Source organism: Pleurodeles waltl, chromosome 2_1 (genome assembly GCF_031143425.1).
Source record: "Pleurodeles waltl isolate 20211129_DDA chromosome 2_1, aPleWal1.hap1.20221129, whole genome shotgun sequence".
Lineage (NCBI taxonomy): Eukaryota > Metazoa > Chordata > Amphibia > Caudata > Salamandridae > Pleurodeles > Pleurodeles waltl.
Window position 1 is genome coordinate 901,319,891 of NC_090438.1, and position 17,529 is coordinate 901,337,419.

At 43.5% G+C, this 17,529-nt stretch overlaps 1 protein-coding gene across 2 annotated transcripts in view; it reads right to left on the reverse strand.

Annotated features, from left to right (window-relative positions):
• Nucleotides 1-6,457: 6,457 nt before the first annotated feature.
• HIVEP1 (HIVEP zinc finger 1) overlaps nt 6,458-17,529 on the reverse strand; it is a 453,353-nt gene continuing 442,281 nt past the window's right edge. For both annotated transcript variants that reach the window (XM_069218827.1, XM_069218828.1), the window contains one exon: nt 6,458-8,257. In XM_069218827.1, the coding sequence (XP_069074928.1) occupies nt 7,091-8,257 (1,167 nt within the window). In that variant the 3' untranslated portion in view covers nt 6,458-7,090. The remainder of the gene's footprint in view (nt 8,258-17,529) is intronic.

Here is a 17,529-nt window from a genome sequence, read left to right on the forward strand (position 1 = left end):
GGGGCCAAAAACAAAAGCAGGATAAGTGAGTCTCAGATTTTTCAGATCCAGTGAATAAGAGCTCACATTGTGTGCCTCTGATGCACAGCCAGCTTTGTCATCAAGTTATGGACGTGTTGGGGCCAATCATACAGTTCACTTGTGTGTTGTGGTTCTTATTGCATTCTGATTTAAATGTCCATATTGGTGGTATACATGTGGCAGACAAAGTTATGATAACTAAGGTTCGTTGCATGGGGGAACATGTAGATGTTGAAAAGCTAGCAAAATGGCAGGTCCACGTGGCACTCTACCAATCACTTTAACATCTTTTTATTAAAAAGCCACAATTTGACCTAATGGGTGTGCTTCTAAAGAATGAACTAAACCTTTTGAGGATAACGTCTGCCAGCCCAAATTAGATTTTGAATCAGGATGTTAGAATGCAAAGACCAACCCTGTCACTGTGGCAAGAAGAGAAGGATCACGGCACAGCTTCCACCACCATCCAGTATAGGAAGGAGTTCTTCACTAATGTTCAATAGAGCACTGGGCACCTCTCTTAAGCCTAACACCTAAGTGCAAGAGGCTAAGTAGGTGGATCATCTACAACTAGGCAGAGTTGGGAGGTGAATATGAGTGTCAGTATTTTGGTGGTAGTCGCAAGGCGTGAGATCTCTGTGTAGCTAGCCAGACTTTAGAAACTGCAAAAGATTTCTTAAGGAGTGGTGTGATGAAAGTGTACTTCAGATTGTTGAGCACAATTACTGCTTTGTAAGTGGTTGGTAGGAGTGGCAAAAGGGTTGAATTTGGTAATCTTGTTATAGAGGTGAACAAGTAAAATATGTGGATGCACTGGAAGTTTCTGGTGGAAAAGATGAAGGATTAATGCTTGACCAACGTTTGGTGGCCATGTCGAAGATAGAAAAATTGTTTGCAAAGCTTTTCAGGAGAGTAAGCCTGAGGGAAGTAATTGTGATAATATTTTGGCAAGTCTAAATTATTTGAGTCACTATTCGTAATTATTGTGGATACAACAGGCTGTAATAACAGGAAGCAAGCCGTTTTCCACCATCTTTCAAGAGCTCCACCTTTTATTCACAGGTATTTGGATAACCATTTGTTGTGTTTTGCTTTCGAGTGTTTGAGATTCTTTTATTGGTACTGGATGCAAGGTAATCCAGTGCAACAGTGGTGATGTCCGAGGCAACCCAGTTTGCCAGGCAGGTGATGTAATAGAATGAAACCTTTAAGGCAAGCGCATGACAAAGCCTTTGACCTGGTCATAATTTTGATTTCTTACCCAGAATCAAAAGAGAGTGTAGGGCTTTCACTACCACTTTTGAGGCAAGATAGTGGTAGGTCGCTAGCGATGATCAAACATGGGACTTGTTAGAATGGAAAATCCAGGCTGCTAATAGCTTCATGAGTGGAACAGTTGATCATCTGGGTATATTGTCCATGTTAACCACAACGTCCTGTTCATATGAGCTTTGAGGGTGATCAGTCCAAAGAATGAGGACTCCTAAAATTAAGAACTGCTGTGAGGAAAACATAATGAATTGTGACACATCTAGGAGGTTGACTGGGAAGGAGTCACAAAATATTTATGATGGGCAATAAACAATTCCACACAAGGAGTGGTGACTGGTTACACGTTCGAAAAGTAGATGTTTAAAGAACTCTGAGCCCTGGCTTTGACCTCCAGTGTCTTTGTGACTGCAGATGAAGTTACTTATGTGCCTGCCCCCCCGCTGAACCATCCCGAGCCTTGTGCTGCATTCCACTTTAGGGGAACAAAAGGAGAATTTTCAAATACTTCTGACGTCAGTCCCAAAGCTTCTAGCTGCACCAGTAACAATTTTAAAATAGCCAATTAATTTGCTTGCTGGAGTCAGTCTTCTACAGAACATTTTCCAGACCAAATAACTGTGCCATGCCTCCTTTTACCATGAAGATGACATCAATGCTACAGACACCAAACAAAATACACCTAAGAGTTGACTTTAGACACAGATCCTCTCATCAGGGGCCATCCATAATTTGCCATCTAGCATTTTGTATAGAACAGGAGCAAATTCTTATCTAAGAGTAGGGACACCGTCCCTGATAACACTATTACAAAAATAATTGAAAAGTTTTGCCATAAACAGCTTAGTATAGGGAAACAAATAAGGGACAAATGGAATGTTTGAAGTAATTTCAGCTACTGCTAATTACTCAGGCTACATTCGACCCACCTTTCTTGCCCACTTTGTCACTGTAGTTCGACACTACACATCTTTTTTTAGTTTTTCCAATATGAAACGATCTAAGGTCAACAGGAATGCCCAGACATGTGGCCAGTGCTCAATGTTTCATTAGACTCATACTGCATTTCACTAATGAAGGTCTGAAAGAGGTCTGAGGTTGCTTATGTTACTTTCTGGAGCGGACCTGACTTGACAGTTCAAGCTTCACTGCCCCACTGAAGGAGTGTATGGTACTAGGTTGGTCTCTGGCTAGAGTGGCATAGCAAACAAAAACAAAACAAACAAACAAAAATAAATTAAAGGCTTGAAAGGAGAAGACCAATAGATACTAGTGGCTGGGATTAATTTAAGCATTCCACCCAACATTTTTTTGTTTGTCTTACGAGTAAGGGGACATTTCCCTTGGCTAAAGATAGATCTCATGTCTTGAATATGTCATCTTAAAAAATGGACATCATATAGGAAACTATTCTCTTTCTCCCCCCTGTGATTATTTGTATCAGTGTGTTAAGAAGCACTGGTTAGGACATCTCAAATTTCACAATCAGATCTTTGCCGGACTAGCTCATAAATGTACCATCATAAGCTGCATGATTTTTATGGGGGCAGCCTTTGTTTGAAGGAGAGAAGACTTGACTTACATCAAACTGGGCCCTCAACCACGAGGTGATGTAGGCATGGAGGGTTCAATGTGAAGCAGCAGGTCGGAAAAACTACAGACCCTAAGGAATTTATTGCTCTGTGATGACCACCTAGATTAACTACAGCACAGAGACAAATTAATGTAACATTTCTTTTGCAGGATTCCACAAAAAAAGAGATGCTGAGTTCACTGAGGTCCCTACTATCCACTGCCCTCAGGGAGAGGTCAGAAGGAACCAAGAGTTGACATGTAAATAACAAGGACTAAGACATTCCTTGCTTTTTCACCAGAAGTGCCCCTCTTCAAAAATAGACAAAAGAGATGCACACCATATGCCATATTAGATTTCAATGATGTTGCTTTGAGAGCTGTTAGTATGGAAGCAATTTTTGCCAATGGATAGACCTTTTGTGACTTAACGGTTAGAATAGTGGTTCCCAATCTTTTGGCTTCTGTGGACCCCCACTTTATCAGTATAGGAACCCGGGAACCCCGACTTAATCATTATTGGAATCTGGGGACCCTCCTAATTAGTCGTTACTGAAAGCTGGGGACCTAATCTGTTATATTTTCTAAGCAGCTGCAGACCCCTTGAGGAGGCTTTGTAGACCCCAAGGGGTCCCCAGACCGCAGGTTGGGAACCACTGTGTTAGGGGGACTAACTGGCTCAGGACACTAAGGAGCACTAGTGTAGGTTGCAGCAGAAAGTACCAAGGTCTTGGTATGGTTTTTGCCTCACCATGCTTGTGCCATGTACCATGCTTGTGCCCTTGTTGGCACTATTACATCTATATGTGCACCTCTGGACCAGGATAGGAGTGCTTACTTCTTCAAAACCTGGGGCGCATGTGTTTTTCAAGGCTTGGAAATGTATATTTGCAGAATTAGGTAGAAAGGAAAAGAGGGAGTGCTTAGTGGCATTAGTGGAATCAATGGGCAATGGTCTGAAAACTTTGACGTAAGTAGCTGTATGGCTGGAGTCACCACAGTGTAAGACTTGGCCTCCACCATAGGGGAAGCCCCAGGTGTGGGCTACTAAGGCACATGCAGAAGGATCGGGTATTAGGCAGTGCTCTTTGAAAGAGGCATGCCTGTAATGGTAAGTGGACCAAGGTGACAGGTGAGTGGCAAACCTCGGTGCAGCAGCTGTAGTGGAAGTGGGGCCCATGCGTGTGACGATACCAATACACCAAAAATATTGGTGCTTACTTCGAAAACTGGATGGTGGAGGACATATTTTTGTGTCTTAAATAAGGCCCGTGACACATTTTCTGCATCATTACATGGTGGAGACACTGCCAGCTCACTGTTAACCTTCCAGCTCACTAGCTCCTTAATCAGACAGAGTAGGATCTGTGCAGACAAAAACATTTCAAGGTGGTTCTGGTTCAATGAAAACAACAATACATATTTTCTGCTTTTTAATGTGGACATTCTGAAGAAACCCTCCCACCAACGCACTCAAAGTCCCTTGTAGAAGATGGTGACCAAGATCACAATTATGGATGGGGTGGCTAAATCCAAGTACTTCAGATGGGTCTTTGTGATAACTTTCCGAATCCAGTCCTTTGAAGCACATAAAGGCGTTCTGTGAGATGTTAAGAAGCCACCAGGTGACACATAAATGCTCTGTTGGAAAACAATGCTATGGGAAAGCAAACTATGATGGTTATAAAGGAGCCACTGTGAAGATGAATCACTCTTCTTGGTGGGGAAAAACAAACTAATAGGGAAAGTCAAGTCAGCTGAGTAAACTGATCGTGCATAACCTGCTTGAAGCTTCCACGAGAGTACCTGGACAAAGTTGTAGATGTAAAAGTGCATTTGGTTTCTTTTGATCTACTAATTCTCCTCTACACCATTAGTCAGTACAAACAATTTCCGTACCAGCACACCTTATTTACATCATTTTGATATCACGGTGGGGCTCTGGCCCTATATAAAAAAAAACAGACTGTTATAAAGAAGTCTTATGTCACAAACTGTGAATTAAGTCTTGTATTCCTTTGTAACAAATGTGAATTGCATAATCCACTTGTATTTCTACCCTGACAGGTAATAACGGTTGTTCACTCATACTATGTAATAATTATTTGTATGGAAGCATTTTAAGGTATCTGCAACTAAGCTAGATAATTCTGTATTTAAACCTAGTGTATTTTGAGTCTGTAACTAATGTTGTCTGCTTGTTGTAGTAGAAATGTATAATGTCCAAAGTCGAGAACACTGGCTGTTATCGGTAGAAACCGGGAGCAAATCACCTATATAATAGATACGTTTTGCATCAATGATCCATATTTGATAGGATTTTAACTTGATGAAATCCCAGAAATATTTATTTGTACCTGAAAATAATATCCAGCATCTATAGTGGTATTTTGGCGGCACATATCAAATTCCAAAATATTTAAATACATATACTAAAACACATGTATAGGATGACGACCCAGATCAAAATTTAAAACCGTAGCAACCCTTTCATAAAGTGGTGTTTTCACATTTTGTTTGCTATAAGTAACTATAAGCAGAAAATATATAGGCACTTTTTTGTGATGTAAGGCATACTAATTGGATCCCCTCAAACATTTATGTTGGGAGTCATTGCATGTCACTTCGAGCACACCTTCCTTAGCAAGAATATCTGAAGCCCACTTCATCTATGTAAGGCATATTAGCAGTACTGGCATTTCTTCCTTAAAAATTTCTTCTGAAACTCAATGTGGCATTGTCTGCTGAAGTGACAACACATGCATTACGAAGCATCTCAAACATTCCTGCCTGAGAGGAAAATATACACAACCAGTGGTTTGCTCGCCCGCTCCTCAATTTGTAACCAAGATGGTGCTCGGGTCGCATGGTCCTCTGCTCGTCGTAGGTGGAGCATGTAGTGGGAGGAGTATCGCGATGAAGAGCTGCAATCCAACGTTACTGTTTCATTTCCCAGTTTGAAAAAGGCGAGGAGAGCTGGCTAGCCTCATTGAGGAACACCTTGCTTAGTACCAGCAGGGTCCAGTGTTTTCCCTTCAGATTGCACATGGAGGATGTGCAAGAGTAGGAGGTAGGGGGGTTACGCACGAGACCTAAGGAACTTGTGCCATTCAAGTTATCATCCTTGGAGAGAGTTGTGAAACTATAAGGTGTGATTACAAGCTCCCCTCAATTTCCAAAGGGGCCAAGAATAACTATTAGGCAATACAAGTTCCACTGAACAGCCCGGTGCACTTCATCAAGGGACTCCAGCTGAAACCTCTGGGTGAAGCTAAGGGGTGGAAATTAGGAACCACTGCTGCTTGCCGTTTTGACCTTTGAGGCCAAGTTCGGAATGTTTTGACAAGACAGTATCCTGTGTAAGGCACTACAGGTGCAGAATCCCACCTGGAGTCACAGGGTAACAGGAGTCGAGTCCACAGAGTGTGCCTTGCTCCCTCGACGGGGAACTTCCCTTCATCCTATTATAATTGAACATTGCCTTTCAAACCACACCAGCAATGATGCATAGCCATGGAAGCATCCACAGAAATGAAACACTGAAAGACCTCAAGCAAGTGGTTCATGATCAAGAAGACATACTGCAGCCATCAACTAAAGTCAGTAATGAAAACTTTACTGTAACATTTTTCCACACAGACAAGTTCTGTCGTAAAGTGTAAAGCTACTGTCTCCCACACAAAGGACAGCTCCATTTCCAAAAACTCGTATGGATACAATAAATATGGAGTTTTATATACTAATTCTGTACACGAAAAAACTTCCTCACAGCCATAGAAATTTACATTTAACAGTGCAACATGTATAATTTAAATCTCCCGTTTTTTCGGACAGTTTATGTTTACTAAACACAAGCAACTATTTTGCTTCACTGTACACATTTCATACATGTATACAGATACATATGTATACATATATACAGAGAGAATGAGAAGAAGACTGATCGTTAAAGATAACAGATAGACAGATAAATGGATAGACAAACGGACATATAGATATTAAACAACCTGTACAGTTTTCTACACATAAAACTCCAAAAAGGCACAATTGTCTATACAACATGTACAAAATGGCTGGAGCTGACAAGAAACTACAATTATTGGTCAAGAGTTCATGATTGCACATGGATCGGTACAAGTTTCGCGCTGAAAAAAAATGTGCTTTAAGGAACGGAAGGCTTTCAAAGAAACCTTCAACTTAGTTTTACAAAATAAAAATTTAAAAAGTACTAGGTTGCAATTACAAGCCTGTCCTCATCGTCGTCACTGCTGGCATCACTAAACTGCACAGTACTTTGCCTGCGGGACAACTCCATCCGCCTGCGTATTTGTCTGTCCGGAGAAGAAGTCTGGTGAGCGGGAGACCTCGATGAAGTTTCAGAATGTACTTTTAGGAAGGGCTCGGTGGCAGAAGCCGTTTTGCTGTTCTCTGAAGTAATATCAGAAGGCATCTGCGTTTGCCTCACTCGGTCACCCCTCTCGGGATCTGTCTTCTGCACATTCAGCTTGTTATGGTCAACAGCCTGCTCTGACCCCTTTCTGACACTAAAGTCTTGGGCACCTGGGAGCACATGAGGAGAGCCAGCTCTGGAGAACTGGCGAACGCCTGTGACAGGAAAGTGCGTGGGCCTTTGCTCAAGTTGAGTCTCTGAGGGCTTACCGCTGGAAGACGGTGAGCCAGCAAGTCCCTGCCCATCTACTGTTACTGGGCTCACAGACGGAATTAAAGTAGGTAGTGCTATGTTCAGTATCTGCAAGCCTGGAATGTGTGTTTGAGGGCCTGGATTGCTCTGAGTAGAGGGACTTGCCGTCAAAACTTGTAGCCCTAAAGCATTGAGGGTAAGACCAGACGGATGTATTTGTGGTCCTAGATTTGAATTTGTCAGGCCCAAGATGTTCAGTGTTTCCATGCTTAACGACGGAAGAGGGGTGGTCAGCTTTGGGAGACCAGGCACATGAACCTGACCAATAGGGATGCACGGCAGTACACTGTTCACTTCAGAAACTCCAAGTGTATTTGTAGGTCCAGGTGTCTCAGAAGACTTGCCACACGGCGTACTTGCGCTTCTATGGAACACTCCAACCGCAGGGAAAGTGAGCTGCACTTGCCCGGCTTGGAGCGGCACAAAGGCAGAGTATGCGGCCAGGCCCGCCGGAACCAGCTGGATGCCACTGAGTGGTACATTGTAAGGTGCTCTGGTTGGGTGCTGCGAATGTAAAGGAAGGTGGCTAAAAAGATGCGCCTCAGTGGATGGAAATTCAGTGGCTTGTTCCTTAGATACCTGTGTTTTTTGCGAATTTATTTCATATTCTGTAAAAGCCATGAAGGGTGCCACCATTGTAGTCTGTGTGCCACGGTCCACCGGTGATGAGGGCAGTTTCACAGATGATCCATCCTGAAAGACAAGATATAACAAATCATAATCTATTTCAAAGTAGATCCAGCGTCTCAAAGGTCTTCATTATAAATAATTTGTGGAGCATATCTTTGCTTATCAAATCCCACCTGCTAGGGCTGCAACAGCAATGTGTTTGGTGTTAATTAATTATTACAGTTGAGTTGTGACGTCACAATGTCTGTTCTCAGAGTTAGCAAGTAAGGTGAAAGGCTGGTCAAAAGCATAATTGCAGCTGTAGTTTAAGCAAGGCAATGACATTTTTATAAAACTAACAGTGATCAGAAAAAAAAGAGCTATGTCTGACAACATGTTTATTGTTTGCACACTAAAGGTAATTACAGGTAAAATCTCTCTGCCTTACCTAAACCTTCTGAGACTCGGCACTTTTTGAATCCGAGTTACATTGAAATTATTCTAATATTTTTTTTACAACAAATTAATAAGTTTTTGTGCATTTAGTTTCGCACCAGATTCTAATTTTATTCTTCTTGTTTGGAATCATCCTACCTCTTTTATATGAAAGAGCAAGACTCCAATGATTTAAGTCGTTTGCAGAAAGGAGGATGGTTTGATTATTTAATATTAGGAATATAATACCCATTCCACATATTTTAAGGAAATTGCGTGTCATCTTGGACTTCCATGACCTTACGAAGGACCTCTGCCTGGCCCTTATTTCACTATATGGTCAAGGATTTCCTTTGTAGCTTGTAATGCACTTATATTGTGTGGTGGGGTACTTTATCCCATATATAAAATACACACACATTTGTAATAATAACAAAGTAAAAATAATGTAATGTTTATTGTGCTCCGCTGAAGGCAGCATGTTAACAAAAAAATAAAACACTGTGATTAAAGTAACAGAATATTGTGAGGTGATGTCCAAATCTCCCGTGTCAAAATTCAAGATATTCACAGAAAACCTCTTCAACTGATTAATAGATTAAAACATGGAAACAAACACCGGTAAGAACCAAGGAGAACTAGAAGTAAAGGCTTGAAGATAAGAACACAAATATTCTGTGGCTTTCATAGTCCTATTGTGAGCCTGCACAAACGTTGCTGGCATGTGTGTAGTGATTCAGTCGTTAGCAAATCCTGCCGTTCCTATAATTTTAAACTGATTATAATAATGTGCTTTGTGTTTACAGAGTACTTACTGAAGTTGGTGTTCTACAGCACACTACAGTAGGTTAGAAGGGAAAGGCAAACACGGTAATGGAGCTTTCAATAGAAGCAAACATTTTGAGGGAGTTGCCATTTAAATTCCACAGAGAAAATTACCATCTCACTTAAGACATACAATGAGCAGCAGTTAAAAAAGCAAAGAAATAAAAAAGTTACCTACGAAAAGGCTTTTTTCATGAAGTATAATCACGGAACACAGTGGTTTCCGCCGTCTCAACACAGATTACAAAAGCTTTCAAATGTATTCCCTCTTTGTACACCAACATCTGGTTCGCAAGCCATTAACAGCATTTAGAGTATGTTGTAGTGGGTTCAGCTAAAGGATTATTTTGCGCATCACTACACGCTTATGCCGTGTCCTAACACGTATATGAACAGTGGGATTGAGACACAAGAAGGCTGCTCGAGAATAAACCCTCAGTTTCAGTTTTGGTTTGTAAGCATTTACTGCATGATTTAATATGTTGGGTCCCTCAAATGTTGCTTGATGTATTACGTTTACATTCCTTTGGAGGTACAGTGTGTCCTTTGCTATCCAATGTTATGCAGAAACATTACAGAAAATTAGGTGAAATAAAGACAGCAAGAAATTTAGGCCCAGCAGTGACGGGGGTGACAAAATTAAAATCTTTGATATCAGGGTACGTGGGTGAGACCTGAACATACCTGGTGTTTGCAGGTTATGACTCCTGCTAGGATAACTTAATCTTTTCAGGCATCAGGCAAAGCATAAACAATGAGTTTCCTTTATGAAGAATAGCAAAATGTGAACGATGTTTGCAATGCATCCTGTGACGGCGTGATGACTGTTTCGTCATCACAGTCCTCGCTAATTGGAGGATCAGTTTGAGCCCAGATTACACGCAATTGCCCGTGCTCACTTTACATCGTCTACCCAATTATATGAACAATGTTACCACAATCTCTGCGGGGCAATATACAACATTTTAGAATTCCATATGAGGAAGAGTTGGACTTGGTGTAAATGGAGAATACAACAACGTATTCTGCACATGAACATGTTTTCCCTTATCTCATTCATAGTTTCTACTGCTTGAGAACATGACGAAACGTGAGCTTGTTTTTGCTGTTACCGACACGAGGCAAAAATATAATCAGACAGGCCTTCTGCAATATCCTTGGAAATAAATTTTGTGGAATCTATCATTCCTTGAGTACAGTGAGCTTCAACCCCCACAGCCGACTTCAGCAGCTTTGATGACCTGAACCTTTAGAACCCAAATCAAACTATATACCATGAATAAGAAAACCCATAAAAACCTGCAGACCTTAGAAATGAGTGGTCAGTGCCGCACAGCCACAGCAGATGTTTGGAATCATATTGAAGCCTTTAATAGTTTGCATAGGGGAATGGTACCATGCAAATTAGGAAACACCGAACCCTTGCTCTGTTATGCCGTATAGGCGTGGGTGCAGGAAAAAGAAGCTGTCAGGAGATGCTCTGACGGTGGGCTAGATACCGATGGCCCAAGTTCCGTCAGTGAAACTATTGAACTGTCAGAATTTGATTTTGTGTTGAGGGTAGTGCTTGTTAGGGGCTAGCGCAAAGCGCTCCATTCTGTGTTGTAATCTCTCTTTGGGCTTCAAACCATGCCCATGTCATGTCATTTTCTTTCATTGGTTCATGAGCTTGCCTTTTAAAATCTGGTGGCGTTTTTATTAGTGAAAGGCATGCATAAGTCACGCTTTTTCCGGTGTTTAGCCCTCCTTGAGCGCAGCGACCAAGTACTAAAAACATACGAGGCTCCAAGTTTTCCGTCTGGTTTATGGACTACTTTTTCTCTTTTTTCGCAGCACGATCTTGCAGGGCAGAAGTCGAGCGCTTTGCATGACATCGACCCTGTTACATATATAATTGCACTTTTGCCGGTTACATGGATAATTGCACTTTTGCCGATAGGGTTCATTACGAGTAAACTTTTATTTCCCTTTGTGTGTCTGCTTTGCACTGATGGTGGCCATCAGCTCACTTATGTGAAACTTTTACTTTTCAGAATATACGGCAAGAAAAGTCCACTTACTTATGTGAAACTGTTTTATTTTCATTTAAATTTATGTGGCAAGAAAAGTCTGGTTAGGAGTTTACAATGCTAATTGCTCTAGCTCCAGCAAACACGAGACCCGTTGCATTGCAAATGCTTGTTTTCAATGTAATCAAGGCCACTGTCTCAGTCTGCATCAAATCATGAATGTTCCCTAGGGCAAACTGAGACAGGGCCATCAATGCATAATTTAAGCCCAAAAATCTAATGTATCCATGAGGTGTGGTTCTAGGATAAGAACATTTTTAGTATATCACATAGCTGCCAAGAGGATTTCCTCATTTGGGAAAATTGTAAATAAGTCATATGATCTATGGGGAAACCAAACTCTCCTATCCTCTCGGTCAGAGAGTTGGGACTAGAACACTGAGAAGCCCCTCTTTCAGTGCTTCATAGGGATCCTTCTGTGATGTCTGAAGGCTCAGGATGAAATGAAGATGCCGGGTCAACAGTGAGGCTCTCCTTCTCATCTCTACTTCTCCTTCGCCATCAATAATTCTGAAATTGCCTTTCTGGATCTCATGATCAAAAATGGGAAGTAAGACTGTACACAAGTTTATATCGTAAACTAACAAACAGGAACACCTTGCTTCCTTACAACAGTTATCATCCAAGGGGCCTTGGAGATGGGATGCCATTTTGTCAGTTCCTGCGTCTCCACAGGAACTCCTCATTAAAGAATGACTGCTTCAGAGAAGCATAGATCCTACAAGATTGACTCCTTTTTAGGCGTTACCCCCCAAAAGATTGTAAAAACAGCCATGAAACGAGCCTGGCATTGCCCCAGATAAACGTTACTACACACCAAAACAAAAACACTGTTAGAGAGACTCGTGGGTGTAACTAATTTCTGTGGTGAACAGTAAGTGGCACATTTTACAGAGAATTGATGACTAATTGTAACTACCTATCTTTGCTTTCAAGAAAGGCAAGAGCATTAAAGATCATCTTGTTCATTCAGCTAACAAAAATGTGACCCCAAAGGATTTTCTAAGATTAGATGGCTTGGGGCCTCCCACCACTATTGGGCCAGTATTGTTGTGGCAAGTGTGTAGCATGCTCCTTTACATCTGACACTAAGACTTTTGAGCATGCATTATTGAGAACAGATCTAAAATTCCTTTGGAATTGCAATTCTAAAAATGTTGTACATGCTATATGGTGTCCCTGTTCATTAATCTACATAGGACAAGCATTATAGCTGATTAAGACTTGCATTTGCCAGGATCGCAGCCAGATTAGGTGTTCAGTCAATACTGCTTCGATGGTATCACACTTTCAAAAGAAGAATCATTCAGCAGACAACTTGAGATGACAAATAATTTACAACTCCAATATGAGGTGGTGAGCATGCGATAATTGTAAAAAAAAAAAAAAAAGTTGAAGTGGATTGTATGCTACAATTCTATTAACCTCTAGCCTCTTGCGGGTATTGCAGATTAAGTTAGTGTTTCAAGTCTTGCTTTGAACGCCCGTCTTTATCCTGATCTGTGAGATGCCATGCATCATAGCTGTCTACATTTTGATGCAGTGAGGCTAAATATTGCAGCCCACCGCACTTATACTGCCATCGGGGAGCGAACCGTCTCCAATTATATGGCAGCTGAGATCGTGTTCCTTTTTTAAAACCCAAACTCCACAGAATCTTGAAGTCATTTCACAGAGGTGAGCTGCAATTCATATCCTGTCATGCAGAAACTATTGCCATGTATCCCTTGACCGACCATCATTATCCCCTTGGGTACATAGATACAGAGCGGATCGAAGTTAATTACACAGCCTATAAGACCATATATGCATTCTAATGATTACGTCTTTTTGGAGTCAGTTAAGTGGGGGTTGTAGGAAAGTACCATCTTGCCTGGCATGTTACCCCCATTTTTCACTGTATATATGTTGTTTTAGTTGTATGTGTCACTGGGACCCTGGTAACCCAGGGCCCCAGTGCTCATAAGTGTGCCTGAATGTGTTACCTGTGTAGTGACTAACTGTCTCACTGAGGCTCTGCTAATCAGAACCTCAGTGGTTATGCTCTCTCATTTCTTTCCAAATTGTCACTAACAGGCTAGTGACAATTTTTACCAATTTACATTGGCTTACTGGAACACCCTTATAATTCCCTAGTATATGGTACTGAGGTACCCAGGGTATTGGGGTTCCAGGAGATCCCTGTGGGCTGCAGCATTTCTTTTGCCACCCATAGGGAGCTCTGACAATTCTTACACAGGCCTGCCACTGCAGCCTGAGTGAAATAACGTCACCGTTATTTCACAGCCATTTTACACTGCACTTAAGTAACTTATAAGTCACCTATATGTCTAACCTTTACCTGGTAAAGGTTAGGTGCAAAGTTACTTAGTGTGAGGGCACCCTGGCACTAGCCAAGGTGCCCCCACATTGTTCAGAGCCAATTCCCTGAACTTTGTGAGTGCGGGGACACCATTACACGCGTGCACTACATATAGGTCACTACCTATATGTAGCTTCACAATGGTAACTCCGAATATGGCCATGTAACATGTCTATGATCAAGGAATTGCCCCCTCTATGCCATCCTGGCATAGTTGGCACAATTCCATGATCCAAGTGGTCTGTAGCACAGACCCTGGTACTGCCAAACTGCCCTTCCTGGGGTTTCACTGCAGCTGCTGCTGCTGCCAACCCCTCAGACAGGCATCTGCCCTCCTGGGGTCCAGCCAGGCCTGGCCCAGGATGGCAGAACAAAGGACTTCCTCTGAGAGAGGGTGTGACACCCTCTCCCTTTGGAAAATGGTGTGAAGGCAGGGGAGGAGTAGCCTCCCCCAGCCTCTGGAAATGCTTTGTTGGGCACAGATGTGCCCAATTCTGCATAAGCCAGTCTACACCGGTTCAGGGGACCCCTTAGCCCTGCTCTGGCGCGAAACTGGACAAAGGAAAGGGGAGTGACCACTCCCCTGACCAGCACCTCCCCTGGGAGGTGTCCAGAGCTCCTCCAGTGTGCTCCAGACCTCTGCCATCTTGGAAACAGAGGTGCTGCTGGCACACTGGACTGCTCTGAGTGGCCAGTGCCACCAGGTGACGTCAGAGACTCCTTGTGATAGGCTCCTTCAGGTGTTGCTAGCCTATCCTCTCTCCTAGGTAGCCAAACCCTCTTTTCTGGCTATTTAGGGTCTCTGTCTTTGGGGAAACTTTAGATAACGAATGCAAGAGCTCATCTGAGTTCCTCTGCATCTCTCTCTTCACCTTCTGCCAAGGAATCGACTGCTGACCGCGCTGGAAGCCTGCAAACCTGCAAAATAGTAGCAAAGACGACTACTGCAACTCTGTAACGCTGATCCTGCCGCCTTCTCGACTGTTTTCCTGCTTGTGCATGCTGTGGGGGTAGTCTGCCTCCTCTCTGCACCAGAAGCTCCGAAGAAATCTCCCGTGGGTCGACGGAATCTTCCCCCTGCAACCGCAGGCACCAAAAAGCTGCATTACCGGTCCCTTGGGTCTCCTCTCAGCACGACGAGCGAGGTCCCTCGAATCCAGCGACTCTGTCCAAGTGACCCCCACAGTCCAGTGACTCTTCAGTCCAAGTTTGGTGGAGGTAAGTCCTTGCCTCACCTCGCTGGGCTGCATTGCTGGGAACCGCGACTTTTGCAGCTATTCCGGGCCCTGTGCACTTCCGGCGGAAATCCTTTGTGCACAGCCAAGCCTGGGTCCACGGCACTCTAACCTGCATTGCACGACTTTCTAAGTTGGTCTCCGGCGACGTGGGACTCCTTTGTGCGACTTCGGGTGAGCACCGTTTCACGCATCCTCGTAGTGCCTGTTTCTGGCACTTCTCCGGGTGCTACCTGCTGCTGAGAGGGCTCCTCGTCTTGCTCGACATCCCCTCTCTCTCCTGGTCCAATTTGCGACCTCCTGGTCCCTCCAGGGCCACAGCAGCGTCCAAAAACGCTAACCGCGCGATTTGCAGCTAGCAAGGCTTGTTGGCGTTCTTTCGGCGGGAAAACACTTCTGCACGACTCTCCACGGCGAGAGGGATCCGTCCACCAAAGGGGAAGTCTCTAGCCCTTTTCGTTCTTGCAGAAATCTCAGCTTCTTCTGTCCAGTAGAAGCTTCTTTGCACCCGCAGCTGGCATTTCCTGGGCATTTGCCCATCTCCGACTTGCTTGTGACTTTTGGACTTGGTCCCCTTGTTCCACAGGTACCCTAGATTGGAAATCCACAGTTGTTGCATTGTTGGTTTGTGTCTTTCCTGCATTATTCCTCTAACACGACTTCTTTGTCCTTAGGGGAACTTTAGTGCACTTTGCACTCACTTTTCAGGGTCTTGGGGAGGGTTATTTTGCTAACTCTCACTATTTTCTAATAGTCCTAGCGACCCTCTACAAGGTCACATAGGTTTGGGGTCCATTCGTGGTTCGCATTCCACTTTTGGAGTATATGGTTTGTGTTGCCCCTATCCCTATGTTTCCCCATTGCATCCTATTGTAACTATACATTGTTTGCACTGTTTTCTAAGACTACACTGCATATTTTTGCTATTGTGTATATATATCTTGTGTATATTTCCTATCCTCTCACTGAGGGTACACTCTAAGATACTTTGGCATATTGTCATAAAAATAAAGTACCTTTATTTTTAGTATAACTGTGTATTGTGTTTTCTTATGATATTGTGCATATGACACTAAGTGGTACTGTAGTAGCTTCACACGTCTCCTAGTTCAGCCTAAGCTGCTCTGCTAAGCTACCATTATCTATCAGCCTAAGCTGCTAGACACCCTATACACTAATAAGGGATAACTGGGCCTGGTGCAAGGTGCAAGTACCCCTTGGTACTCACTACAAGCCAGTCCAGCCTCCTACAGGGCTAAGCCTCTTCCTCCTGAATCCTAACATGGGATATATCATTATGGACTATGTATAATCAATCAAACATTTAAAGAGCATGGCAAATCACCTGTGGGGGTCTTGAGGCGCTGGAGCTGTATGCTGGTGCAGGAGGAATAAACATTTGAACATACGGATCTTTAGCTCTGAATCGTTGGAGTGAAGGTGCTGTCCTTAGGTGCAGGGAGGGATTGTTCCAGGCCTTGGCTGCCAGGTGCGAAAAAGAGCATCCTCCGCTGTTGGTTTGACGGATCTGTGAGGTGTCTTCGAGGGCAGCTGATCAGAGGTGTCTGGTCAGTTGGTGGAAGGTCATGAGTTTGTTGATGCATGCTGGTCCTTCGTTGTGCAGGGCCTTGAGGTTGTTGGCGAGCATCCTGAACAGGCATCTCTTCTGAATGGGGAGCCAGTGTAGGTTTTTGAGATGGGGTGTGTTGTGGGTCCTTCTGGGGATGTTGAATACGAGTTTTGCCACTGAGTTCTGTGTTGTTTGGAGTGTCTTTGGGAGATATGCTGTGATTCATACGTAGAGTGTGTTTCTGTAGTCCAGTCTGCTTATGATGATGACCTGCGTGCACGTCCTTCTGGTGTCTGCTCGGAGCAACCTGAAGATCTTGCGGAGCATGCAGAGGGTTTCAAAGCAGGCAGATGAGATTGTGTCAACTTGTTTCTTCATGGATAACTTGCTATCCAGGACGATCCTGAGGTTGCTGTCATGATCTGTTGGGGCGGGGGATGTGCAGAGCTCTGTGGGCCACCATGTGTCTGTCCATGGTGAAGTGTTGCTCCTAAAGATGAGGGCTTCCGTTTTGTCGATGTTGAGTTTGAGACAGCTGTCCTTCATCCAGTCCACTACGTTCATCATGCATCTGTGGAAGTCAGCTTTTGTAGTGGAGGGATCTTCAAACAGTGGGAGGTCAAGCTGTGTGTCGTATGAGATGATGAGTCTGTCTGATCGAACAGTGATAGCCAGGGGGGTCATGTAGGTGTGGAAGAGGGTTGGGCTGAAGGATGATCCTTACAGGACTCCACAGATAATCTTCTTGGGCTCTGAGGTAAACAGTGGGCGACTGCTGCTTTGAGTTCTACCAATGAGTTATGAGCTGATCCATTTGAAGGCGTTTCCTTGAATCCCGATGTGGTGGAGTCTGTTGACCA